At 24.2% G+C, this 23,373-nt stretch overlaps 1 protein-coding gene across 2 annotated transcripts in view; it reads right to left on the bottom strand.

Annotated features, from left to right (window-relative positions):
• The window catches only part of LOC129965471 (CAD protein-like), a 61,625-nt gene extending 40,520 nt beyond the window's left edge, over positions 1 to 21,105 (bottom strand). For both annotated transcript variants that reach the window (XM_056079366.1, XM_056079368.1), the window contains exons 1-24: positions 21,006 to 21,105; positions 19,398 to 19,498; positions 18,126 to 18,395; positions 17,595 to 17,656; positions 16,933 to 17,016; positions 15,829 to 15,970; positions 15,089 to 15,257; positions 13,930 to 14,115; positions 13,579 to 13,680; positions 12,067 to 12,256; positions 10,591 to 10,722; positions 10,243 to 10,476; positions 8,615 to 8,836; positions 7,567 to 7,755; positions 6,597 to 6,827; positions 6,105 to 6,242; positions 5,529 to 5,696; positions 4,459 to 4,556; positions 3,693 to 3,939; positions 2,938 to 3,036; positions 2,228 to 2,329; positions 1,733 to 1,855; positions 1,331 to 1,507; positions 339 to 557 (exon numbers count right to left, since the gene is read on the bottom strand). In XM_056079366.1, coding sequence (XP_055935341.1) covers positions 339 to 557; positions 1,331 to 1,507; positions 1,733 to 1,855; positions 2,228 to 2,329; positions 2,938 to 3,036; positions 3,693 to 3,939; positions 4,459 to 4,556; positions 5,529 to 5,696; positions 6,105 to 6,242; positions 6,597 to 6,827; positions 7,567 to 7,755; positions 8,615 to 8,836; positions 10,243 to 10,476; positions 10,591 to 10,722; positions 12,067 to 12,256; positions 13,579 to 13,680; positions 13,930 to 14,115; positions 15,089 to 15,257; positions 15,829 to 15,970; positions 16,933 to 17,016; positions 17,595 to 17,656; positions 18,126 to 18,395; positions 19,398 to 19,482 — 3,669 coding nt within the window. In that variant the 5' untranslated portion in view covers positions 19,483 to 19,498; positions 21,006 to 21,105. The remainder of the gene's footprint in view (positions 1 to 338; positions 558 to 1,330; positions 1,508 to 1,732; positions 1,856 to 2,227; positions 2,330 to 2,937; positions 3,037 to 3,692; positions 3,940 to 4,458; positions 4,557 to 5,528; positions 5,697 to 6,104; positions 6,243 to 6,596; positions 6,828 to 7,566; positions 7,756 to 8,614; positions 8,837 to 10,242; positions 10,477 to 10,590; positions 10,723 to 12,066; positions 12,257 to 13,578; positions 13,681 to 13,929; positions 14,116 to 15,088; positions 15,258 to 15,828; positions 15,971 to 16,932; positions 17,017 to 17,594; positions 17,657 to 18,125; positions 18,396 to 19,397; positions 19,499 to 21,005) is intronic.
• Positions 21,106 to 23,373: the final 2,268 nt, after the last annotated feature.

The raw sequence follows: 23,373 nt of genomic DNA, 5'->3' as shown, positions 1-23,373 counted from the left end.
AAATATAGGACTATTAAATTAAAATTACATAGCTACTTAATTAAAGGGATAACTTTTTAAATTTTGAAATCGCTTAAAATTCATTATGGTGTAATAATATTTCCAGATGATGTGGGTGTGGTGTGGTGTGTATAATTTTTTATGTGCAGCATATCCAATTAAAACATTATATTATAAATATATAAAATTAATTTTCAGAGTATAATTCTATATCCTTTTAATGTAATCTATTAGCAAAATAAAATTAATGAAAATATTTTCATATTAATTGACTAATAATGAGTATATTAAATAGAAGATTGTTTTTAAAAAATCCATATAGATTCTCCTATCCTAACCTTTGCTATTAATTGAATATTGTAAGGACCATTTGCTTCTAAAGCTCGTCCTATGGCAAAACATATGCATCTTATTTTTTCTAATGTCTCTTCATTAAGATCTTGGGGAGGAGTAACAAGTGTGGCATCTCCTGAATGAACACCAGCATTTTCAACATGTTCTGATACAGCCATGCAGATTAATTGACCATTATCTGCAACAGCATCCACATCAATTTCCTGAAAAATCAAATAAGAAACTTATCAACTGATCACAAACACCTTTAATCTGCCCATATTTACATTTTAAGTATCTCCACAAAAATAAAGTTTTTCTCTGCAGATATATAAATTATCAAAATTCTTTCCTAATAAGCAGATAAATTATTATTTATAATAATGATGAAAAAAAGATTGTTCATTGTATCCTTATTAACCTTATATAAGTGTTAAATCATTTTATTTAAATTACTGACTACAAGTATTCTGATTCAAACAAACAATGAAACAGACAATTTTTCTGATTGGTGAAATAATTATTAAGCAGTTAATATCATTAAAGTTAAAAATATTTGTATTTAAGAATTTATTTTCATCACACGTAGGCAAAATTACTCATTTAGAGGCCAAAAAAGATACTAAGAATAAATAATGAAATTTGTCACATGAATAAGGCAGTCCAACATAGACTGGCTGGTCACACATACAAAAAAAAGATACCTCAAATTATTTTACCAGAATTTTTACATTTAGAACAAGGAATGCTAATTGTTTAACTACTAAAACTAAATATGTTTCATGCATATATTTAGAGGTTTTTATTTAATTTTAAATAAAGTTCTAATAAAAATATACATGTCTGTAATGTAATTTTTCAGATATTTAAAATAATATCTAAAAGCTAACATTATAATTTGTTTAAATTATTTTAGAAATAGTTTTAAAATTTAATTTATTATTTATAAGATTTTAACAATAGAGAGAAATAAAAAAAATAAAATACAATATCATACTTTTGCATCAGTGACGAATTTTGAAATGACAACTACAGTTCCAACAGCAGTAGCTTCAGTTAAGTAAGTTTCCAAATCCTGATGTGAGTAAGCAACATTCATGGCAGCACCACTCAAAACATAGGAAGGACGAACTAAACAAGGATACCCAACTTGTTCACAAAATTCTTTAGCAGTCTATAAACAAATTATCAAATTATTAATTTCCACAATAATAAAAAAAGATTTTCTAAAAAATATTATTCAATTCATTTTCAATCCGTTTTACAAAAAGAAAATGTCTGATAAGAACAAGACACTTAAAATTGAAACACTAAATTTTTCATATAAAGATAAGAAATATAAAATATACTACAGTATAAATAAAACTTTATAGTAAAATCTATTTCATTATGATATTACCTCTAAAGTGGTAAGTTCTTTCCATTGAGGCTGTGATATGCCAATGTTGTCTAACATTCTAGAAAACTTGAATCTGTTTTCAGCACCATCAATAGATTCTGGGGATGTTCCAAGGATCTTTGCCTGTCAATAAAAAAAAAAATGTATTAATGCATAGCCCATGCTAGTTTTTTCAATTAAAAAATGATTAGATTAGGAATGATTAAAACTTCACATAGATAAATATAGTGTACTATAAAATTTTCAATAACATTTTTTAATTTAAATTGAAATTAATTTCTCCTTTCAAACCATGCAGACATACTTCTTTGAGTCTGACAATCAGTATAAATAAGCTTTATAAATTTTTTTTAAAAAAGGCTGATTTCTTTTTTTTTTTTTTTACAACACATAAAAATTAATTATTTTTACCAACATAATAATAAATTTAATTTGAAAAGAATTTTAATGCTATAAAATAAACTATATAAGTATCACAAAATTCAAAATACTTACTTTATGCAACCATAAATCCATAGCAATGTTGTTTGGTAACTGACCACCCACACTTAATATAATACCCTCAGGATTTTCAATATTGTAAATATCCATAACTACCTATATTAAAATAAATATCACAACTTAATCTTTTTAAAATACCAACCTATGTTTCTAATATACAAAAAAAAAATCTATTCAATATTATTTGATCCAACACTACATTTGTCCCAGTCCATTTTAATTCTAGTTATAATAATGTCAATCTACTATTCATCTTTTATTTCATTTATTAAATTATTGTCTTTATTTATTATCATCTCTATTTACAAAAAAAATTATTTAGGTACGCAAATGCTGCAATGTATGCTTTTCATGCATTATACATCATGAAATTTGCATCGTAAAAGCTATATTGCAAGTATAAATTAAGCAACATAGAAAATCTACATTTTGAAAGTAAAGATAAATAATAAAATATATAAATATATAGAGGAGCAAAGTACAAAGTTTTTTTATTTTAAGATGATTAGAAGTAAATACAACCAACATCATATACAAGACAAAAATTTATAAGACTAAATAAGTCTCAGTAAAGAAGGCATACAAAAGTAACATTTTATATTTTTGATTAAAGAAAATCCAAGTAAGAGAAGTTCTGCAGTAAATCATCATAAAGCTTTAAAATACTGTAATATATTTTTATTAATTGCACTTTCAGTTCTTACCTCAAAGGATATTTCATCGAAATACAGTCGATCGCACTTATCATAATCAGTACTAACAGTCTCAGGATTGTAGTTTACCATGATGGTTTGCTTATTCATCTAGAAGATAAAAATTTATAAAATTTTTGAAATAGGAATCTTATTTTATTTTTCTTGCCCACAAATAAATCAAAAGGACATCCGCTCATGTTAATTGACAGAATAATAAAAATATAAAGAGCTAAAAATTATTTTTCTAAAATTAAAGATTAAAAATCAAAGTAATTTTAGAATGACACATGAAATTTGCAAATTTGAAATAATAATAATTTTTGTCCAGAAAAACATAACAAAATCACATTAAGATTAAATATTTTTTATAGTTTAGACAAAATAAAAATGTTTTTTAACAAAAATAATTAAAACAAAAAATATACCTTGACTAATATGCCAAACTATGCAATGTTAATTTTTTTTTCTTTTATGTAAAATAATGGTTTTTAGATTAGGAAATTACATTGCATTATTGCCATGCAGATAAATTAATTTTTTTTTCATCATTATATAGATAAAAATACAAAAGCAATCTTGCATTCCTTTTAGAAAGTCTACATAATTACCATTCCATTAGAATAAAGAACATTAAAAAAAATTAGCAGAGGTTTTTTTTTTCTTGCTTGTTTTTCTATAAGTTTAACATCTTCTAACACAGAAAATTATAGACAATTATTCGAATTAAGGAAATAAAAATACAATAAGAACAGAAAGGAAAATACTTTTCGGAGTTCTTCAACACAATTTACAGCACACCAGTCAAATTCCACAGAACTGCCAATTCTATAAACTCCAGAACCTAATACCATGACAGCATCTCCAGGAAATTCGATGTCATGTGATTCCCCATTATAAGTTAAATACAAATAATTCATTGTAGCTGGCCATTCTGCAGCAACTGTATCAATTTGCTTGACTTTAGGTTTTATGTTCAGGTATTCTCTGTGTTTTCTTATTACATATTCAGAACTGCAAGAGAAGTTAAGGATTTAATTGAAGAAACACTTACTGCTATTATGTAAAAATATATATGCTATTCATTATCTTAAGAAATGATAAATTTAAAATAGTTTAATACAAATAGCAATAAATTAAAAAATTAATAGTTAATTCTGGACAGCAGAAGATATCAATATTATAATTATTAATATTCTTGAAACTATAATAATTTAAGAGGAAATAATTGGCTATTTTCAAAAAAAATTGTGAATAAAAGAAAGAGATACACTTTTTTATTCAAATATTAACTCTTTAGATTAGACTACTTACTAAAATATTATTTTATGATACACAATTCAATAATTTATTTATGATGCTTATAAAGTTGGAACAACTGCAACATTATTTTTAAATGTTAACTTACTATATACGAAAACTCAAATATCAATTGAAATAATTTAAAATGAGAAGAAAAAATGGTTATAAAGGTATTTAACAAATTTTTTATATAATTTCTAAATAAAATTCTCTGTATTCAGTTTCCTTTACCTTTTGACACATGCAGCAATATGCTTATCAGAAAATCCCAGTTGCTTTGCTTTGAGAATGATATCTTTAGTAAGAACAGATATGTCATTCACTTGAATCTACAACAAAGAAGATATCAAAATTACATAATTATACAAAATTGTCTTCATATGCACATAACATCACTAACCCCTATAGCTTTTTTAAAGCTAATACCAACACTAAATAAATGTCATAATAAAATAAAAATAAGTTTCATTTCAAACAGAAAATTTTAATTTTATCCATTTAAATATAATAATAATAAAAGAGAACATTCACACAAAAATCTGTAAAACAATCAAAATGAATAAAATTATTTCCCATTCTATATTTTATACTGAAGTATTAAAAAAAATGGATGTGTGAAGGAAATATTTGAAAAATATTTCCTTTACATATTATTAAGAATGCAGTAAAAGAATTATACAGAAAAACTTCACAATTCCAATTAGTGAATTCAAAGAACTACTCAATTCTGAAAAATAAAGTTCGGGCAAGAATTTTCTAAATGCTTTTAATTTTCAACATTATTAATTTAATATTTAGTAATTTTTATTTTTAAGTTATTAGGGAACAAATGGTGACGTTCAGTTGAAATGGAATGCACATTTTGCAGCAAATGATATTGCATCATTTAATAAAAACTGTCTATTCTATGATAACTAAAACCAATTCAAATTTGAACAATTCTAAATTATAAACACAATAAGAAAAAAAATGCATAATTTATACAAATTTGTTAAGCAAATTAATACCAACAGTTAAAACAATGAGTTATCAAATAACAAAACAATAAGTTAACAAATAATACAATAATTTATCAAGAATTAAATAAAGAAAAAGTAATTTTAGTTCTTATAAATGAATCCAATTTATAAAAAAAATTAATTAAAAATTTCAGTTTAAAATGTACCATTTATTTCCACTTCATAACTAAGAAAATTAAATCAAAACAAAAGATTTTTTTAACCCTGAAATTTTATAAACACAATAAGTGTTTAAAAACTATTGTATTAGTTATTAAATAAAAAAAATTAAATAAACAATACCTGTGATCTAAATCCTTCCAAATATGTTTGAAAGTCAATGATATTTTTAAGTTTATATAAAAACCAAGAATCTATGTCAGTGAGCTCACGCAACTTTTGAACAGAATAACCATTTTTTAAAGCAGCTGCAACAACGAACATCCGTTTATCAGTTGGATATTCCAATTCCTGAAACAAAAATTAATATTAATAAAACAATAAAAAACAATTCTTATTTCTTTAAATAATTTATATATATATATAAAAAGAACTTTGGAACATAGAAATGTACACATTATTTTTAAAAAATCAAAATTTTACAATTAAAATTCTTTTTTTTTCTTTAGAACTAGGATAAAATAATGGTTATGTATATAAATAATGTTAAAATTGTAATAACAATTAAGGATATGAAGAGACTGCGATTAAAAATTTTAAAAATTATTTAATCTATTTTTAATTTATTTATTTTTTAATTTTGAAAGTTATCTAAAAAAACAGTACAGAATATTTCTTTAGGTTGCAAAGTTATGAATTTAAATATTTTTAAAAATGTTATACTACACTTATATATTTAGATTTAATAAAATAACTTACTTCATCATTTACTTCTTTGAGATATGGATCAAATCCTACAACATTCTCTTCCACCATTCGTAATGCTTTCTGAAATGCTTCTTCAAATTTGCGACCTATAGCCATAACTTCTCCAACACTTTTCATTGAGCTGCCGATCTGTAAGATAAATTCTATTATTTGATTTTGTTAAATAATTTATAAATAGAAATTTTGAAACAGAGAACAAGTACAAGGAAAAATAATAAAATAATCCACAAAGCATTACAAAAGAAAAAAATATATATCATTTCCAATAACAACACATTAATTTAGTATATAAAATAAAAATATGTATTAAAGTTAAATATTAAAATATTTTATCAAATATATTATTGTGAGGTTCAAATTTTTTATTTCTTAAATTTCTTAATATAAATACTTATATTTATATTAAAAGTTTGAATACAAGTAGAATATGCAAAAATATCGCACATGAAAAGCAACTTTCATAATTCATTGAAAATATATTACCTTTGTACTAACATGTGGAAACTTCATTAAATCCCATCTTGGAATTTTTACAACACAGTAATCCAAACTTGGTTCAAAACAAGCTGTGGTGGTAGTGACTGAATTTCTTAATTCGAGTAAAGACTTCCCAAGAGCTAATTTAGCTGCAAAGAAAGCTAAAGGATAACCTGTAGCTTTACTAGCTAATGCAGAACTCCTTGATAATCTTGCATTAACTTCCACAATGTAGTACTGTGATATAAAAATAAAAACATTTACTATTAATTTGACAAAACTTTCACCTTAATCTTTAAAATAAGACAAAGATGACTCGTAAATCAATGGATAATTCATTCACTAGCTTTCTAATAAAATATGAAACCAAAAAGCAATATTAGTTCAAATAAAATTTTAGCATATTGAAAGAAAGCATCTGAAAATTTAGACTTGAAATAAATTATTAATAATTTCAAACTAACCAATATAATATTAAATAATCCTGATCTACAACAAGATAACACAAAATATTACTTTGCCTATTTGCTATGAATGCTATTTAAATTTTTTTTTTTTTTAAATCGCTGTTGAAAATAAAATGCTAATAAGTTATCACCAATTTTCAAACAATAATGTCTGTATTCTAGGACACGCTTTTCATGATCTTAGATAACTTTGAATACCTAATTAATTTTTTTTTTAAAAAAAAAGGCCACATAAAATATGGTGTTAAAAAAACACATAAAAATTTTAAAAAGTGATTTAATATGAATATTAATTATTACTAACCATGACTATTATTAACAGCAGGTTTATTAATAATGACCATTAAATGGACTTTATTAATATTACCTATAATCATATATATTTAAGATTCAGAAAAATAACTTATTTACATTTTTAAATGATTAATGAAATTATTTTAATAAAAATATGCTTATGAAAGACTAAACATATTTATGCAAATAAAAATATTAATATGATAATTTATTACTTCTTGTAGGTTTGGATTCAGTGCATACTGAATATTGCATTCTCCCACAATTCCAAAATGTCTGACAACTTTTATAGCTGTAGTTCTTAACTTGTTATATTCCTGATTTGTTAGAGTTTGACTAGGTGCAACAACGATTGATTCTCCAGTATGAATTCCCAAAGGATCAACATTTTCCATGTTACAAACCTATGCAGAATCACAAAAATATGAAATTCAAATCAAATTTTACAGTTAAAACTCTGTAAATATTCACAAAAAAAGGAAATAAATACAGCAATATATAAATAAAATTATAACAATTTTTAAAAATAAATCACCCTTTAAACTGATGAGGTATAAAAATATCAGTATCCTAAATAATAAAATATTCTTTATAATGAGGTTTGAAAGCCAGTACAATGTGATTTTTTCATAATTCAAAAGTAAATGAACACATATCATCATATGAAGATGCAGAAAAATGTATTCAATTATGTAAGAATAAAATATAAGTACACATTCAAAAGTATGAAATGTAAAACTCCTTTTCGATTAAATATTAATATAGAATATTAAAAACTTCTGTATAGTAAAAAAATTATAATTTAAAATAAGCAATCAATAAAAAATGCAATTAAGAAATAATTAAATACAATTTTTCTTTTACTATTTTAAATATTAATAATAAAAAAATTTCAAATTTAATATAACACTGTTATAAGAAATCTTTTTTAATAAATTGCTTACATTTAAAAAGTGTAATGGAATACCAAAATAATTTTATGATTAGTTAAGCAATCATTAAAATAGAACATAAATACTTCAATATCCAGAAATTAATTCAATAAAATAAAACAACTTTTCCTCTTTATATTTTAATATATGAATTTCATTTTTGCAAATAACAGTCACCTGCAACTCTTACTGGTGAAAAACATGCATGTTCATACAAAAGGAAGAATAAATAATTGATAGATTAAATACAATACCAGGTTATTTATATTCATATAATATTGCATTCTCTATGGTTTTACAATCTTTACAAAATTTGCAAGGAAAAACTCACTGTTATGCAATTATCATAAGCATCCCTGACAACTTCATATTCCACTTCTTTCCATCCTTTTAAAGATTTATCAATTAGTACTTGAGGGGAACGAGCCAGAGCTTGATTAACTAAAGCCCTAAGTTTCTCTTCTGTATGAGCAAATCCAGAGCCCAGGCCTCCAAGAGCATATGCTGTTCGAACTAAAACAGGATAACCAATTTTTTTAGCAGCAACAACAGCCTATATAAAAATAAGACAACAGTATTAATTTTACAAATGTTTTTTATTTCAAACAAAGAATATGCAATACATTAACAAATCAACTATCTTTTTCTAAGCAAGATAGCTATTGGTTGGTTTTCACTAATACAAATCAGCAGTTTACAACTGACACACATTACAATCTTATATAGTAATTATAACTAGATATATAATCTGAATTATTACAGCAAGTAATTTAAATTTTAAACCTTTTGCAATATGGCTGTAATGACAGAAACAACAAAACATTAATTAAACATTAATTAATTAACAAGTCATTAATTTCATTCCGTCTTGTTACACAAAGAATTTTATAAATAATTGCTAATTACATTAACTTTTCCAGCATATATTAGAAAAAATAGTCATAAGAAGGAAACAAATATTAAAAAAATAATTAGGCAATTTTTATGAATGATAGGAAAATACATATTTTACTTTGATAGATATAATGATTGATTTATGGTAGATATAATGATAAATATTTAAGATTAAAAGAAGAATGCACTTCAAATAACAATTATAAGCAGTAGAAAATCTTGTTCAAAAGTATTTTTTTTAAAAATATTGTTTATTTTTTGCTTTCACATATAAATGTTATGAATACCTAATTCATCCTTAATTTTTTTAAAAAATTACAATTATACATTAATTACAATGAATTAATGTAAAAACAGTGCCTTCAAATACATTATGGGTTAATAATGATGAAAAAATATGCATATTGGAAACAAAAATACAGCAATGTTAAAAGTGAAAATCTGAAGCTGACCAACAAAAGTAAAAGCATATTTTAGGTAATAGTTATTTAGTAATAGTCCAATGGAAGAATTTGGTCAAAAATTTAATATCAAGAACAATTTTGATGTATAGATATGTGCATGATCATTTATCTACATATCTACAAAATATGTTCGCTTCTCTAGTTCTTTGCATTTAATGAAAAATGGAGTAACCATAAAAAGAAAAGAAAAACAGATAATTTCTTTTTTACTCTAACACCATTATGTGCATGATCATTTATTTCCAACTGATTATAATATTTTTAATTGTATTTTAATTGATTATAATATTTTTTTCTCTACATGAATATAATGCAGATGAAATTTAAACAAATAAAAATTCAAAGAACTAAATATTTAACCATGACACAATAGCGTTAATGCAAAGCATTAGACTATTATACTCTACATACATATTAATAAAATTATAGCAGATCTTTTGAAAAATAAAATACTGAAATAACTGTAATAACTTTGTTATTTTGTCATGATTTTAGTATGTATCCAATTTATGTACAGATAATCAATCTATTGATATAATAAGGAAAAAAATCATTATTATAAGTATAATGTTTGAAATTTTTCCTATTTTGCTTGACATACCTCTTCTACATTATACACTGCAGCATTAGGTATAACTTTCTCTCCAATTTTTACGAGTTCTTCATTAAATAACTTTCTGTCCTCAGTATTAACAATGGAAGAAATTGATGTGCCCAAGACTTTCACATTAAACTTTTGCAGTATTCCAAGTTTTTGTAGTTCAATGCCACAATTTAATGCTGTTTGGCCACCAAAAGTCAAAAGAATACCATCAGGTCTCTCAGATTTAATAACCTAAAAAATCAATTATTAATGTTATTTTTATATTACATTAATAATTTTGAAGATGCCAAATTTTATATAAATAAATATTGATTACAACAATTTGAAAAAAAATAAAAATTTTACCTCTGTAACATAATGACTGGTAATTGGTAAAAAATAAACTTTGTCTGCCAAACCAGGTGAAGTTTGCACAGTAGCTATATTTGGATTTATTAAAATACTAATAATATTTTCTTCTTTCAAAGCTTTAATGGCCTGTAAAAAGTATAAGGCAAAGTTAATTCACATAACATTTTAAAAATTAGTACTACAGCTTTTTTAAAATTATTAATCTGTATGCATTTTTTAAACTAAACACAGACATAAAATTACAAAACAACAACGTGCATTAACCACTAAAATATAATATTTACAAGAAGAGCCATAAAGCCGTTCTCTCCTCTATCATAAGTAATTATTAATTAATTGTGCACATTTACTAAGCTATATCAAAAACTAATAAACTCCATTAAGTAAATTTAAATTTTAAATCTTCAAAAAGCTATATTTAAAAGGAAAAATAAATAAAAAAAATAGTTCAGCAAATAATAATTAAAAATAATTTGAATACTTACATTTATATATTCATTAAATTATGCAACAAATTAATATAAATAATTAAATCTAATTTATTTCTCAGCAAATTACTTAATTATTAACATACAACAAAAAATAATATTCTGAGCCAATTCGTAAAATTATTGACATTGAAATTTAAACGCAAGGCATTTGAACGATTTAATTAAACGATGAAAATTTTATAGAGATGGTCAACCATCTTCGAAATATTCAGGTTCTCAAACTGCACAGTATAAACTGTCAAAAGAAAGTAATATTTAATTAAGTAGTAAAGGGGATTGCAATCAAAGAGTTAATGATGTGGTTTTGATACATTAGTAAGGAATATAATTCATGTTCTGAATTGGGAACTTTTTGGTAAATTTTGAATACGAATTAGAGGAACATGAATATGGATTAGAAACTGTATTGGAAATATAAAGTATGAATGATATTTTAATTATTATTATAATTCCATGGTAAAGTAAGATAAAATATTTTTTCAAGTTAAACTAAAATCATTTTTGAAATGTTCATCTCTTATTTCAAAGGTGGATAAATTTATCTCTGAACTTGTTAATATATGAGCAAATGGTGTAAAAATATAAAAATAAAAAACAACCTAATTCTCCTTGTATGTTTTGCACTACAGCAGACTCAAGGACAAAATGGCTTATATAATTCCAAAATTTTTTGACTTTGGCATAATAATGATTCAACATAAAGAGACAATACTAATTAGAATAGCTTACTTTACAGTATGAAAAAGTTAACAATACTAATTATTCTGTTGCCCTATTGAGCCTTCAATCATTACACTTCATCTTAATTCTTGAATTCAGTGCCACTGTTTCAAAACCAAAATATAATATGAACTAGATGCTTAAAACTATGATATTTTTAAGAGTCATAGTGCAATAATAAATAAACAATTTATACTCAATTTAATAGAAAAAATTCTCCTTAAAAGCAGTATAACATAAACAATTAAAAAAAATTAACCTGAGATCCTGAATAATCAAATTCTCCAGCTTGTCCTATAGATAATCCTCCTGAACCAAGAATAATAACCTTGTTTCTTTTCGATGGGTTAAAGTCACCTTGCTCATGTTCATCAACAAGGCATTCACATCCTGCTATTGGGGCAGCTTGTTTCTGATAATACATTTTTATCCTTTCATCTATAACAGGGCTTTAAATAAAAAAAAAAAAAAAAAAAAAAAAAAAGATATTATAATTCTTCCAGGAGTTTCAGGAAAAATTAAGTAATTAGAAATAATCCTTTATTTGTTAATTTTTAAAAATAAAACTCATGGAATAAGGAATATACATATTTACTTAATTAAAAAGAATTCATTTTACTATGAAATTTGATGAGGCTGAATTATTACATTGAAATATTTCAGAGCATAACTCTAGAAGCTTTCAGCCTTAACTGAATACAAAGAAGAAAAGAACATAACACAATAACTAATATCATGTCTGTAAGATCAATAATATAATTAAACAATATAGGGCACCCAAAAATGTTTAAAGTGGGGTCTTTGAAAAAATTAAACTTTCAATATTACATATTATAAAGATATCCCATTCTTTGAGATCACTTTTATAATGCTGTTAATTAATATTAGAAAGGTGATATTTTCCATAGACTTACAAAGCATAGTTGTTACATGAAATGCCCTCTTTTAATTAAAAAAGCCACATGCTTTTCAAAATTTGTTTCTTAAAACAAGTTTTAGTTATTACATTTTACATCTCATTTATTTTCTATATGATGTCAGAATGATACTATTATACTTGGGAATTTTGCTTGAATGCACTTTTCCTTTTTTTTTTTTAATACATGATCATGTTTTTTACATTTCATAGTACCAATAAAGTTAAGATGTTTATTTCATAAAGTTCTGGCTCATTTTAATAAAAGTAAAAAATTGTTAATCTGCATGTCTTCCAACAATTTCAGTCAGACTCTACTACCCCACCCCCCACCCCATCCATTTTTTTCTAAACAAAGAAAGTTAATCAACTATTATGACTGAACATTAGCTGGTATCCAAAATGTGTTCCCAGATTTAGAGGAACTTTGCTGCATATATTGTGTATAAGGATTACATATCATTCTTGGGAATAACTGCACATTTACCATTATTCTTTGGCTTGCTTTATAACAATTTTTAAAAAATGTAAAAGAGATCCCTGGTATCACAGCAAACAGGCATGTTTGAAATTTCCTGACTTTCTAGCTTAATTTATACATTTATTTTTCAATCCTAAAAGGTAGAACAGCAAAATAATTATGTATTTATAGCAGATCAAATCAGGACCCCTTAAGATTGTAGATTGTAAGTTCTCAGCATGAGGCAAATCCTGCCTTCCTATAATTTAAATTTTTCAAAGTACTGTCTTATTATACAATATTTGAATATGTTAAAAGTTTATTTTCATATGAAACTATTTGAAAAAAATTATTAAAAAATGAAAACTTCAAAAAATAAAATTTTCTAAACTCACCCAATAACATCATTCTTATGATCCTTCACTAACTCAATAAATAAATCAAACAAGAATTCCAAATCTTGTGGTCCTGCACAATGTTCTGGATGAAACTGTACACTGAATAAAAAAATATATCAGGTTTTATTAAAGAATGTTTTTTTTTAAATAAAAATCAGTAAAAACACGTTTTAAAATAAATCACTGTATTAAATTTCAATGGTTCCTTTTTTTTTAACTTTATTGTAATACTATGCTAACATCAATTTAATACATTGATTGACTTAAAATGTTTAATCCAAACATACATTATTTATAGAAAGACAATTCAAAATGAAAACTTTTTAATCAAAGGTAAATATATCTCACCTGAAGAAAGGCAAATATGAATGGAATATTCCTTCATTAGTATGATCATTTGCATTTGTAAAGAGTGGAAGCCAATCATTTGGCAGTGACTTTGCATCAACAGCAAATCCATGATTCTGAGAAGTTATACAGCATCTTTTAGTATCCAACAATATACATGGCTGATTATGCCCACGATTGCCATATCTATATAACAATAAGTGCAAATTCAAATATTATAAGCATTTTATTTATAATATCATATGTCCCTTCAAATATACAATATTAATCATTATCAAAAATAATTACAGTATGAAAAATTACAAGAGGAATTATGATGTTTTGAGAATTATTTAACTCTTAGCTAATGGTATAAAATTGACTCTAAAAAAAGCTTATTAATGTTGAAAATGTTCAAAACTATGAGATATAATAGGGCTTCGTCTATGATTGCTGATTATTTATTAATCATGGGAACGATAAATTTGTCAGTGCCTATGGTTTTTCAAAACGAAAATTTTCTTTTTACAAATGTTGCAGTCTTTCAAGTTAACTCAAAGTAATGAACAAGAGAACAGAAAGTACTTATTATTTTAATTAGTTCCATGGTGTTGATTTCTGTTTTTGTCTTTGAATTCCTCACTCCCTTTAAAACTATCTTAATGCTCTAAAAATTATTTGCAGATATTAAGTGAAAATATAATTATTTAAATTGCTGGAAAATCAGTATTACATATTGATCAAGCAAGAAAACTAAAATTTTGCAATTATTAATTTCCTTAAATAGTGTGTAAACTTAAGTGATACATAATGAAATAAGTTTTAAGAGTTCACTTTTAAAAAAAATATTCTCATTGAAAATGTTTAACAATATAAGAATTTTATAAGAAAAAGGAATTGCATGTTTTTGTATTCAATTTTCCAATATCAAAAAAAAAGTATTTAAATTTACTCAATTCAATATTTTTTTTAAATAGATAACTAAAATAATTTTTATGTTGTCTTTTTTATCATTCTTTTAATACAAATTTTCAATGTTTGATTTAAAAAAAAAAATCTCATATATTCATTTAAAGGTTCACATCATGAACCTTTTTTATGAATTGTTGGAAAATTAAAGAATGCACAATAATAAGTTAACCTAGCTTTAAAAATAAAAATAGGAGGAAAAACAATTTACTCCATTTTGTAAGTTTTGGCTCCTGCTGCAAGAGATAGAAGCTGATGCCCCAGACAAATACCAAATATTGGTTTTCCATCAGGCTGAAGCAATTTACGAATATTTTTAATTGTTTCCTGGCATAAATCTGGATTTCCTGGCCCATTACTTAGGAATAATCCGTCAAAATCTAAGTAAATACAAAAGCAAATTTTCATGTATTATCTAACAATTAAATTTATATTAAACCATAAAAAATATGTGCAAGTAATAAGATAATTAATTAAATCCTAACAAAATAAAATTAATTTTAAAATTCAATAATATATTTGCATATTTTACATTAGTTTTTACTATTCACAGTCGACAATTTAAATAAATCAAATTCACATATTAACTAACTGTATTTGCAAATAATTTTATTGAAAAAAAAATGAATTGCATCTCTTAGAGTTCTAAATCACAAATATTTATCTTTGATATCATTTCAATTTGTTAAATTCTGCATTCATTTTGAACAATTAGTTTATTCATTCATATGATCCATGGCATCTAATATAAGTATTCAAGCCAATTCCCCTTGTTCAATGGAAATTTTGCAAAGGATAGGAAATGGATCATGTATAAATTGATCAAAATTAACAACTATATTGTTTTTTAAAAACTAGTGCTTGTGTAGTATCAAAACAGCATATTAATTTAATTAAATTAAAGATTTCAAAAGCTGCCTACTCATCCAAAAAGAAATAAAAAATACTAACTTTTAAGATCTAGAGGATGATTCCAAGGAACAACATGAACAGCAGCACCTCTTTGCACTAAACACCGCAGTTGATTATTTTTCATGCCACAATCAACAAAAAGAATTTTTGGTGACCCCTTAGGATTATAGACTTTGACATCCTAATAATGAAAAAGAGATTAAAATTATTTTATTACATCTTGTAGATAACTAAACAGATAATATTAAAAATACTTATGAAGAAAACAATTACAAAATTTTTCTATCTTGATAAAGACATATAAAAATAATGAAAATTAACATTAATAATCTATACTGTTGATTAAAAAAATATTTAAGATAAATAAGTAAAAAAAAATGAGTTAAATTTTACATTTTCATATTATTATTTCTATTGATAGAAGTTACCAAGTAAGGAAAAATTACATTATATTAATAATAGAGTGGAACTTCATTAATTTGAGCTCTTAATTGAATTTGCCATTAATTCTAAATTTTCAATGAATTTAAGATCAATACAATGTCTAAACATTAACTATAATATGAATTTCAATTTGAAATCTAAACCATAAATCTGAAAAAAAAAATCTTTTATTTCTGAATTTATTTTGTAAGCTAAATAAGTATATCCTGAGCTCAAAGACTGCAAGTGAAACATTTTCTAAGGCTCATAATTCACTCTAAGGTTTGACTACTGTATAATGTATTCATAGTGAGAAAGGGTAATAAAAAATGATAACTTTTTTTAAAAAAATTGAACATCTTATATGAATTATGCTATTACCTTGGAAGTTTTATTATGTTCAAAGAACTGTACATTGTTTACTAAAATTGTTTGCTTATTGAAATTATTTTTTAAATTAATTTCTTTTGATTATAATTATGGTTATTTTATTAAAATTACTATTTAGTTATCAAAACTGTCGAACATTAAAAATAAAGCTTTATTTCCATTCAAAGTTTTATTTTAAGTTTCTTTTTTTCCATTGTTGCATTCATTTTTAGACCAAATTTCTGAACAAACTGAATTTTTATTATGATCCAATCAAATTTAGAATTTTAAATGCTTAAATATCCATGTTACTTTGATAACCTTTATGAGGGAATATATTAAACAAATCACCTTTGTAGAAACTTCTGCAACTAAATTCCTCACATTTGGATCAATAAATTTTATATCAGTCAATGGTATCCCTTCAATAACAATCTAAAAAGAAGTACACAAAATCAATACATCATGATTGTCAACCAACAGTAAGAAAAAAAATAAATGAAATTTAAGTTTCTTTTAGACATAAAATGTTTAAAAACTTTGCAGAAATATTTTTGATTATATAAAAATTCAGAGTACTTTTGCTATAGCAAATAACATATAATAAAGAATGAAATAATTTAATCAGATAAAACTATTTAACAACTAAAAACTGGCACACTATAACATGTAAACCAACAAACTATGACAGAGTGAAATTTCTCTAACAGTTTTTAAATATTCAACCCAATAACAAAAGTTTTTATTAATTACTTTTCTTTCCTTTAATAAAAAAAAAATATCAGGAAACATTATTAATTATGGAAATTATATACCTGTAAATTAATCAGAATATATCATCTAACACAAATTATTCATGAAGTGAGCAAAGAAAAAGAAATTATTAAATTCTACTAATAATCTTACACAGTTTTTAGTGATAATTAGATCATAAATTACTGATGTTAGAATTATTCTAATATATCCTTATTAGAATAGGTATTCATCAAATAACAATTTCCAAAAAGCAATACCTTCCCAAGACAGCCATTTTTCTTGCTTCGAATTCTCTTGGTGAGATCACGAGTGTCAATGCCTAAAATTTATAAAAACAAGAATTAAGGAGAGTAAGAACACTTAAAATTAATGGTAACAATTTAAATACTAAACATTATTATACAGATACATTAGCAAAGAGATAGCATTTAAAAAATATTTTTAAAATTAAGTACTAGATTCAACAAATATCACTATCATTGAAATAACAAAACAAGTACATTTTGATTTCCATGACGACCACCATTAAAATGATGCCCAGAATAATGCTAGAATTTGAAGCCAAACAGAAATCCAAAGTGAAAGTGTGTACGGTTGCTCTCAGTTTGGCTACTTTTGACTGTTTTGTTTTTTTAATGTGATTTGGCAGTTTATTTAAGTCACCATGGAAAACAAATATGCTAAATCGAAAAGAAAATATTTTTATGTTTTCATAATCATTAAAATAATCTGTTTTAATAAGAAAAAATACTGATGAAACAGCAGAAAACATGATTTAATCTAATTACCTTGGATTCCTGGTACACCGCTAGCCTTTAACCAGTCAGAGAGAGATCTAGAGGAGCTCCAATGGCTGTATTTATCACTCAGTTCACCAACAACTAAACCTGCAGCCCAAATTCGGTCAGATTCAAACCATTTTAAAATACCATGTTCATCCTTTTCATCAGGTCCAACTCCATAATTTCCAATTAAAGGATAAGTCAGAACTAAAATTTGTGCATGGTAAGATGGATCTGTTAATGATTCGGGGTAGCCCACCATACCAGTCTGAAAAACTAAAAAGATAAATATATATATATATATATATATTTTAACTACAAGAATAAGAACTTTTTAAAAATGTTTCACAAATTAGTTATAATTATACATAGTTTCAATTGAAAATATTTGAATAAACAACAAAATTCTCTGCCTTTTGAAAAGCAACGAGCAAGTTAAAAATCTGCAATTTCTATATAAATCTTTATCAATTATGTATGATAAGATATTTATACATTTCTATAAAATTTCATCTTATTATAAATGAGTGATTCCTAATTCAATTTTTAAAATTATGCTTATAGGTGTAACAACAACAAAAGATAATTAAAATACAATTATCCAAACCATAAAATAACAATGCAGTATTAAAATAATAATAAACAGATGCTACAAAATTAAGTAAAAAAATATCAAAATTCCATAATTTTGGAGTAATTGTACATAAGTGAATATAGGGAAAACTGAATTCATGAAATAAATTGAAAAATAAATAAATAAAGCATTTACAACATAAATTTAAATAAAATTCAAAGCTACTAAAATTAAAAGCATGTTTAAATTAATTCTCAAATCAAAAAGAATTTTTTTATAACTAATTAATATCATTTTAAAATTGTTTTTATCAAATACTTCTTTTTATATATTTCCAACAAACTTTTGAAGTGTTATGTATTTTATAAGTTATTAGACATTTTATCTATATTGTAATAAAAAATACCTTAATAAAAAAACACATTAATCTTATTCTTAGAATGAAACATCTAAATTAATTAGTTCCAATTTCACTTTAAAAAATAGAAACACAAGATCTTGGGATATAAGTGCTATGTTTATATTGCATGAATCAAACATGTTTATGGAAATCACTTCAACATTGCTGTCGAAATCCTTCATAGAAAATAATCTATAGATGCCATGTCCAGCTTATTATAGCAGAAACATAAATGACTGCCAGTAAGCAAGAAATTTAATACATAAAATATATCAAATTTAAAAAATATCCTTTAAATACTCACCAATTTCTCCAGATATGGATTTTTCAGCACCAAAGATGCTACCTTTATAAACTGTCCCATCATCTAACACTAAGTAGCCAAACATTTTGTTTATTTCAGATCTAAAATGACAATTTAATTATTAACAAAAAATTGAATAATAATTTTAAGTCTTAAGAAAATCAACATAAATAAGTATATTTATAAAATTTTCTTTTTTCTTTATACGAGGAAGGAATATGTTTTGAACTATATAAACTTACTTAAATCTAGAATTCTGTGATATGAGAAATATTTAATGATTAAGTTCTCTGAATTCAGAAGTTAATTTTTTAGATTTTATTGGAATGAAGAAAGGAAAATAATAAACACAGCAATTCCCAAAAATCCCTCTCCTTTTTAAAAAGCAAATTAACTTAGAAATAATTTATAAATAGACAAAAAGCCAGAAAACAACTGTGGAAATAATATAATATTCTTAATACATTTTTAAAATTTTACTTTGTTTCACTAAAGAAACTATTTTAAAATATCTGTGAATGCAATTAGGAATAAATATCCTATCCAATTAAGTTTATTAATTATTTTAAATTATATAGTATTTTTAGTATTCAGTCAATTTTCAGGACATTTGTAATAAGTTCTTGGTCATCTTCAATATATATATGAATACAAACTTACACCTTAAGTATTTGCATTACACTTTTAATTTTAAAAAAAATTGGAAAGAAATAACTTTCAAAATAGACAAAACAATATCATTATATTATTCTAAATTCTAAAAGCTTATTTTAATTTTTTTATTATAATAAAATAAATTTAAATGTTTAACTTTCTGTCACTTTCACTCTTTTTTTTTCCCAAATATATTTCAAACACATAATGGCTTCAAAATATCTAATGATAAAGCAGGTTAAAAAAGCAACAATTGTTAATTAATAACACACAGTCACTTCACAAATTGCTGTTCCTTTATGCATAGCAAATAATATCAGTTATATATAATTAAAAAATTATTTGCAGCCCTATCAGCAAATTTCTAATTATTGAAATCATTATTTGTTTCAGCTGCTTTTCAAAATATTTTCTATATAAACAAAACAGAAGAAATAGTATTTGACTGGGAAGATTAACATTACATTTAGATAATGTAGCATTCAATATCGAACTAAACAGGTTGACAGTGATTTTAATTAAATATATAATAAAAACTTTCGAATCACAGCGTGAGAAATTACAAATATGCTTAATGTTGTAGTACTTTACGTATATTTTAACCTTCCCATTTCAGAATATTCATTTACTGTCAAGAAAGAAACCGGATTTAAAGAGACAAGATTGACAGAAAGCGGTGAACATTCAGCATGATACCAGCAACAAAATGTTATTAATTATCAATTGAAATAACTTATTAAATTATAATTTTCTCAATGAATCATGATGCTTTTAAAGAAAGAATAAAGTGCAATGTTTCAGATGCAATTTTAAGATAAACAAGAGACTTAAAAATCAGTTTTTAATTAAAATAATGAAAACAACACAAAACATTTACAACGAAAGAGACATTTATTTTTAAAATGTAATCATGTGTAAGTCAAATGTTAAATTATAAAATAATCAGAGACTTACTTAAATATTTAATTTAAAATCACCTCTTCCATGAACTTCAATCTCCGGCGCAACGCAAAACCATGTGCATGGGTGCATGCGCAAATGACGAATGCCAGATTTAGCCGACAAGTAAACAAAATAACAAAAACCGGTTTCCGTTTTTAGGCAGGTTTTTAAATGGCGTTGTAGTATGTGGGTGTGCTAGGTATAGAATATGTCACGTCATTCCTATCTATTGATATTTTGCCTGGGGGAAGGGGGCTAAAAAAACTCGCTGTAAACAAAGAAAATAGAAACCAAAAATGCTTCAGAAGTAACAAAAAAATAAAAAGTTCCTTTTCTTGGACGTCTGTTTACAAAATTTTTGTAAACAGGTGTAGGAGGATGAGTTTGTGACTTCAAGAAAAGAGAAAATATGCTACAAACAAATAAATCTTTTTTAAAAAAGAAACTTCGTTGCTCTTTTTTTTTCTCTACTTTTACTCAATAATGTTCTTTGTTCCTTTAAGCATATATATAAACAATATCTTTTTTTTACATTGCATTTTACAATTTAATACTCTAAACATTCAACCCGGTATCCCATTATATCATTGTTAGTGGGTATTTAAATTTGGGGTTTGAAGTGTTATACTAGAAAATCATTAGGAATAGAATTATTCGCTCAAGTGCGACTTTGATTAAAAATTTTCCATTATTATAAGGAGAAGAACTGAAATCCATATTAAATATTTATCCTCTATTTATTTCAGGGGGAAAAAAAAAACCGCTGTATATTGAAACATTACAAATAAATAATGCAAAACGAAAATGATAAAATTTTCCTTCTGCAAACAAAAGAAAGGAAGAAAATTGGGATCAAATTGGTCTGCATTAACCATTTATATATTGACTTATTTAATGACCAAGCTTCATATCTTTAAAGGAAAAAATAATATATATTATTTTTAAATTAAAATTTTTTTTTCATTACATGTAGAATATACTTATTTTTTAAATACAATTCATCTCATAATAATAATTCATTGTCAAATTTAGAAATAGTCACTGAAATGGTTAATTGAGATAATTCACAAGAATTGAAAAGGTAATTAAAGATTAAAATGCCTATAAATGAAAAAATAAATATGTAACTTCCCAGCCATAAATTTTGGCATATGTGTTTATTTGAAGTTCATAAAGCATTATTTTATTTTATTTTTATTTTATTTATTTATTTATTATAATAATTATTATTATTATTATTTCATATTCAGTTGTATTTTTCGAAATGATTAATAGCGCTGAAATTATAATTTTACAAAACAGCAATTTTAATCTTCTTTTCATTTCTTTTTTTCCCCGGACTTTAAAATTTCATATCATTAAAATGATAACATGAAATAAGCGATTACTATCAACAAGTGAATCTTCCACCACCTGAATTATTAAAAAAAACAACCATTTTTTTAAAATTAAGTCAGTTAATAGTTTTTAATAATTTTATTTACTTATTCTATTTTTACCTACGCGAATTATACAAAGGCAATCATCAAAAATTTGACTTCGGGTATTCGATTTTATTGAATGTCAACGTTTTAAATATCCGTAAAACTTTTTTTTTTTTTTTTTTTTGCCCTTCCTAGTAGTGTCTGTTTTTTAGTCAATCGCTTTCTGAATACAGTAATTCAAAAAAAAAAAAAAAAAAAAAAAGAAAAGAAAGAAACTAGATGGAAGAAAATTAATATTCGGTATTTGTAAAACAATATAATAGATATTTCTGTAAATTTTCAGATACCACACCTGTATGCAGCAAGTCTGTTTTCTGTGTATTTGAGCACGATGATACAAGATGTAGGTATTAAGATAATCAAAATGACAATCAATGAAATTAGAAATATGGTTATATTTATAGGTAGGGTATTTGGCATATGGTATATTATTTTTAAAACATTTAATTTTATTAGTATATGATTTTTATGGTTAAATCTGCCAGCAAGTAAATTGTCGGTTTATTTCTCGTTCTTGTATAAGAGATTAGTATAATTTAGAAAAATAACAAATAAAATTAATAAAAATTTCATGTAATTTTGAATCTAAAATTGTGGATATGTTTCAAATTTAGGATTCAATCGGTGATTCTTAAATAGATCGAAAGTCATATACTATTCTCTTTGCTGTACGAACATGAGAATAAAATAAAATGTACCATGTAATGAATATGAGAAAATTAAGGGGAGAACGCTCTTAATGATTTTTCTTAATAATTCATCAGAATAGAATATTCTTTTCTTTTCTTCTTTTTTTTTTTTTTTTTTTTTTGTTAACATTTAACCAAAATGTCGCATCGCCATTAAATTAATAAATTCTTCAATTTTTTTTACATAAAATATTTTTGTAAATATAA

The sequence above is a fragment of the Argiope bruennichi genome, chromosome 4, assembly GCF_947563725.1.
Source record: "Argiope bruennichi chromosome 4, qqArgBrue1.1, whole genome shotgun sequence".
Lineage (NCBI taxonomy): Eukaryota > Metazoa > Arthropoda > Arachnida > Araneae > Araneidae > Argiope > Argiope bruennichi.
Note: the sequence above shows the minus strand (reverse complement) of the source record. Positions and strands in the feature narration are given on the sequence as shown.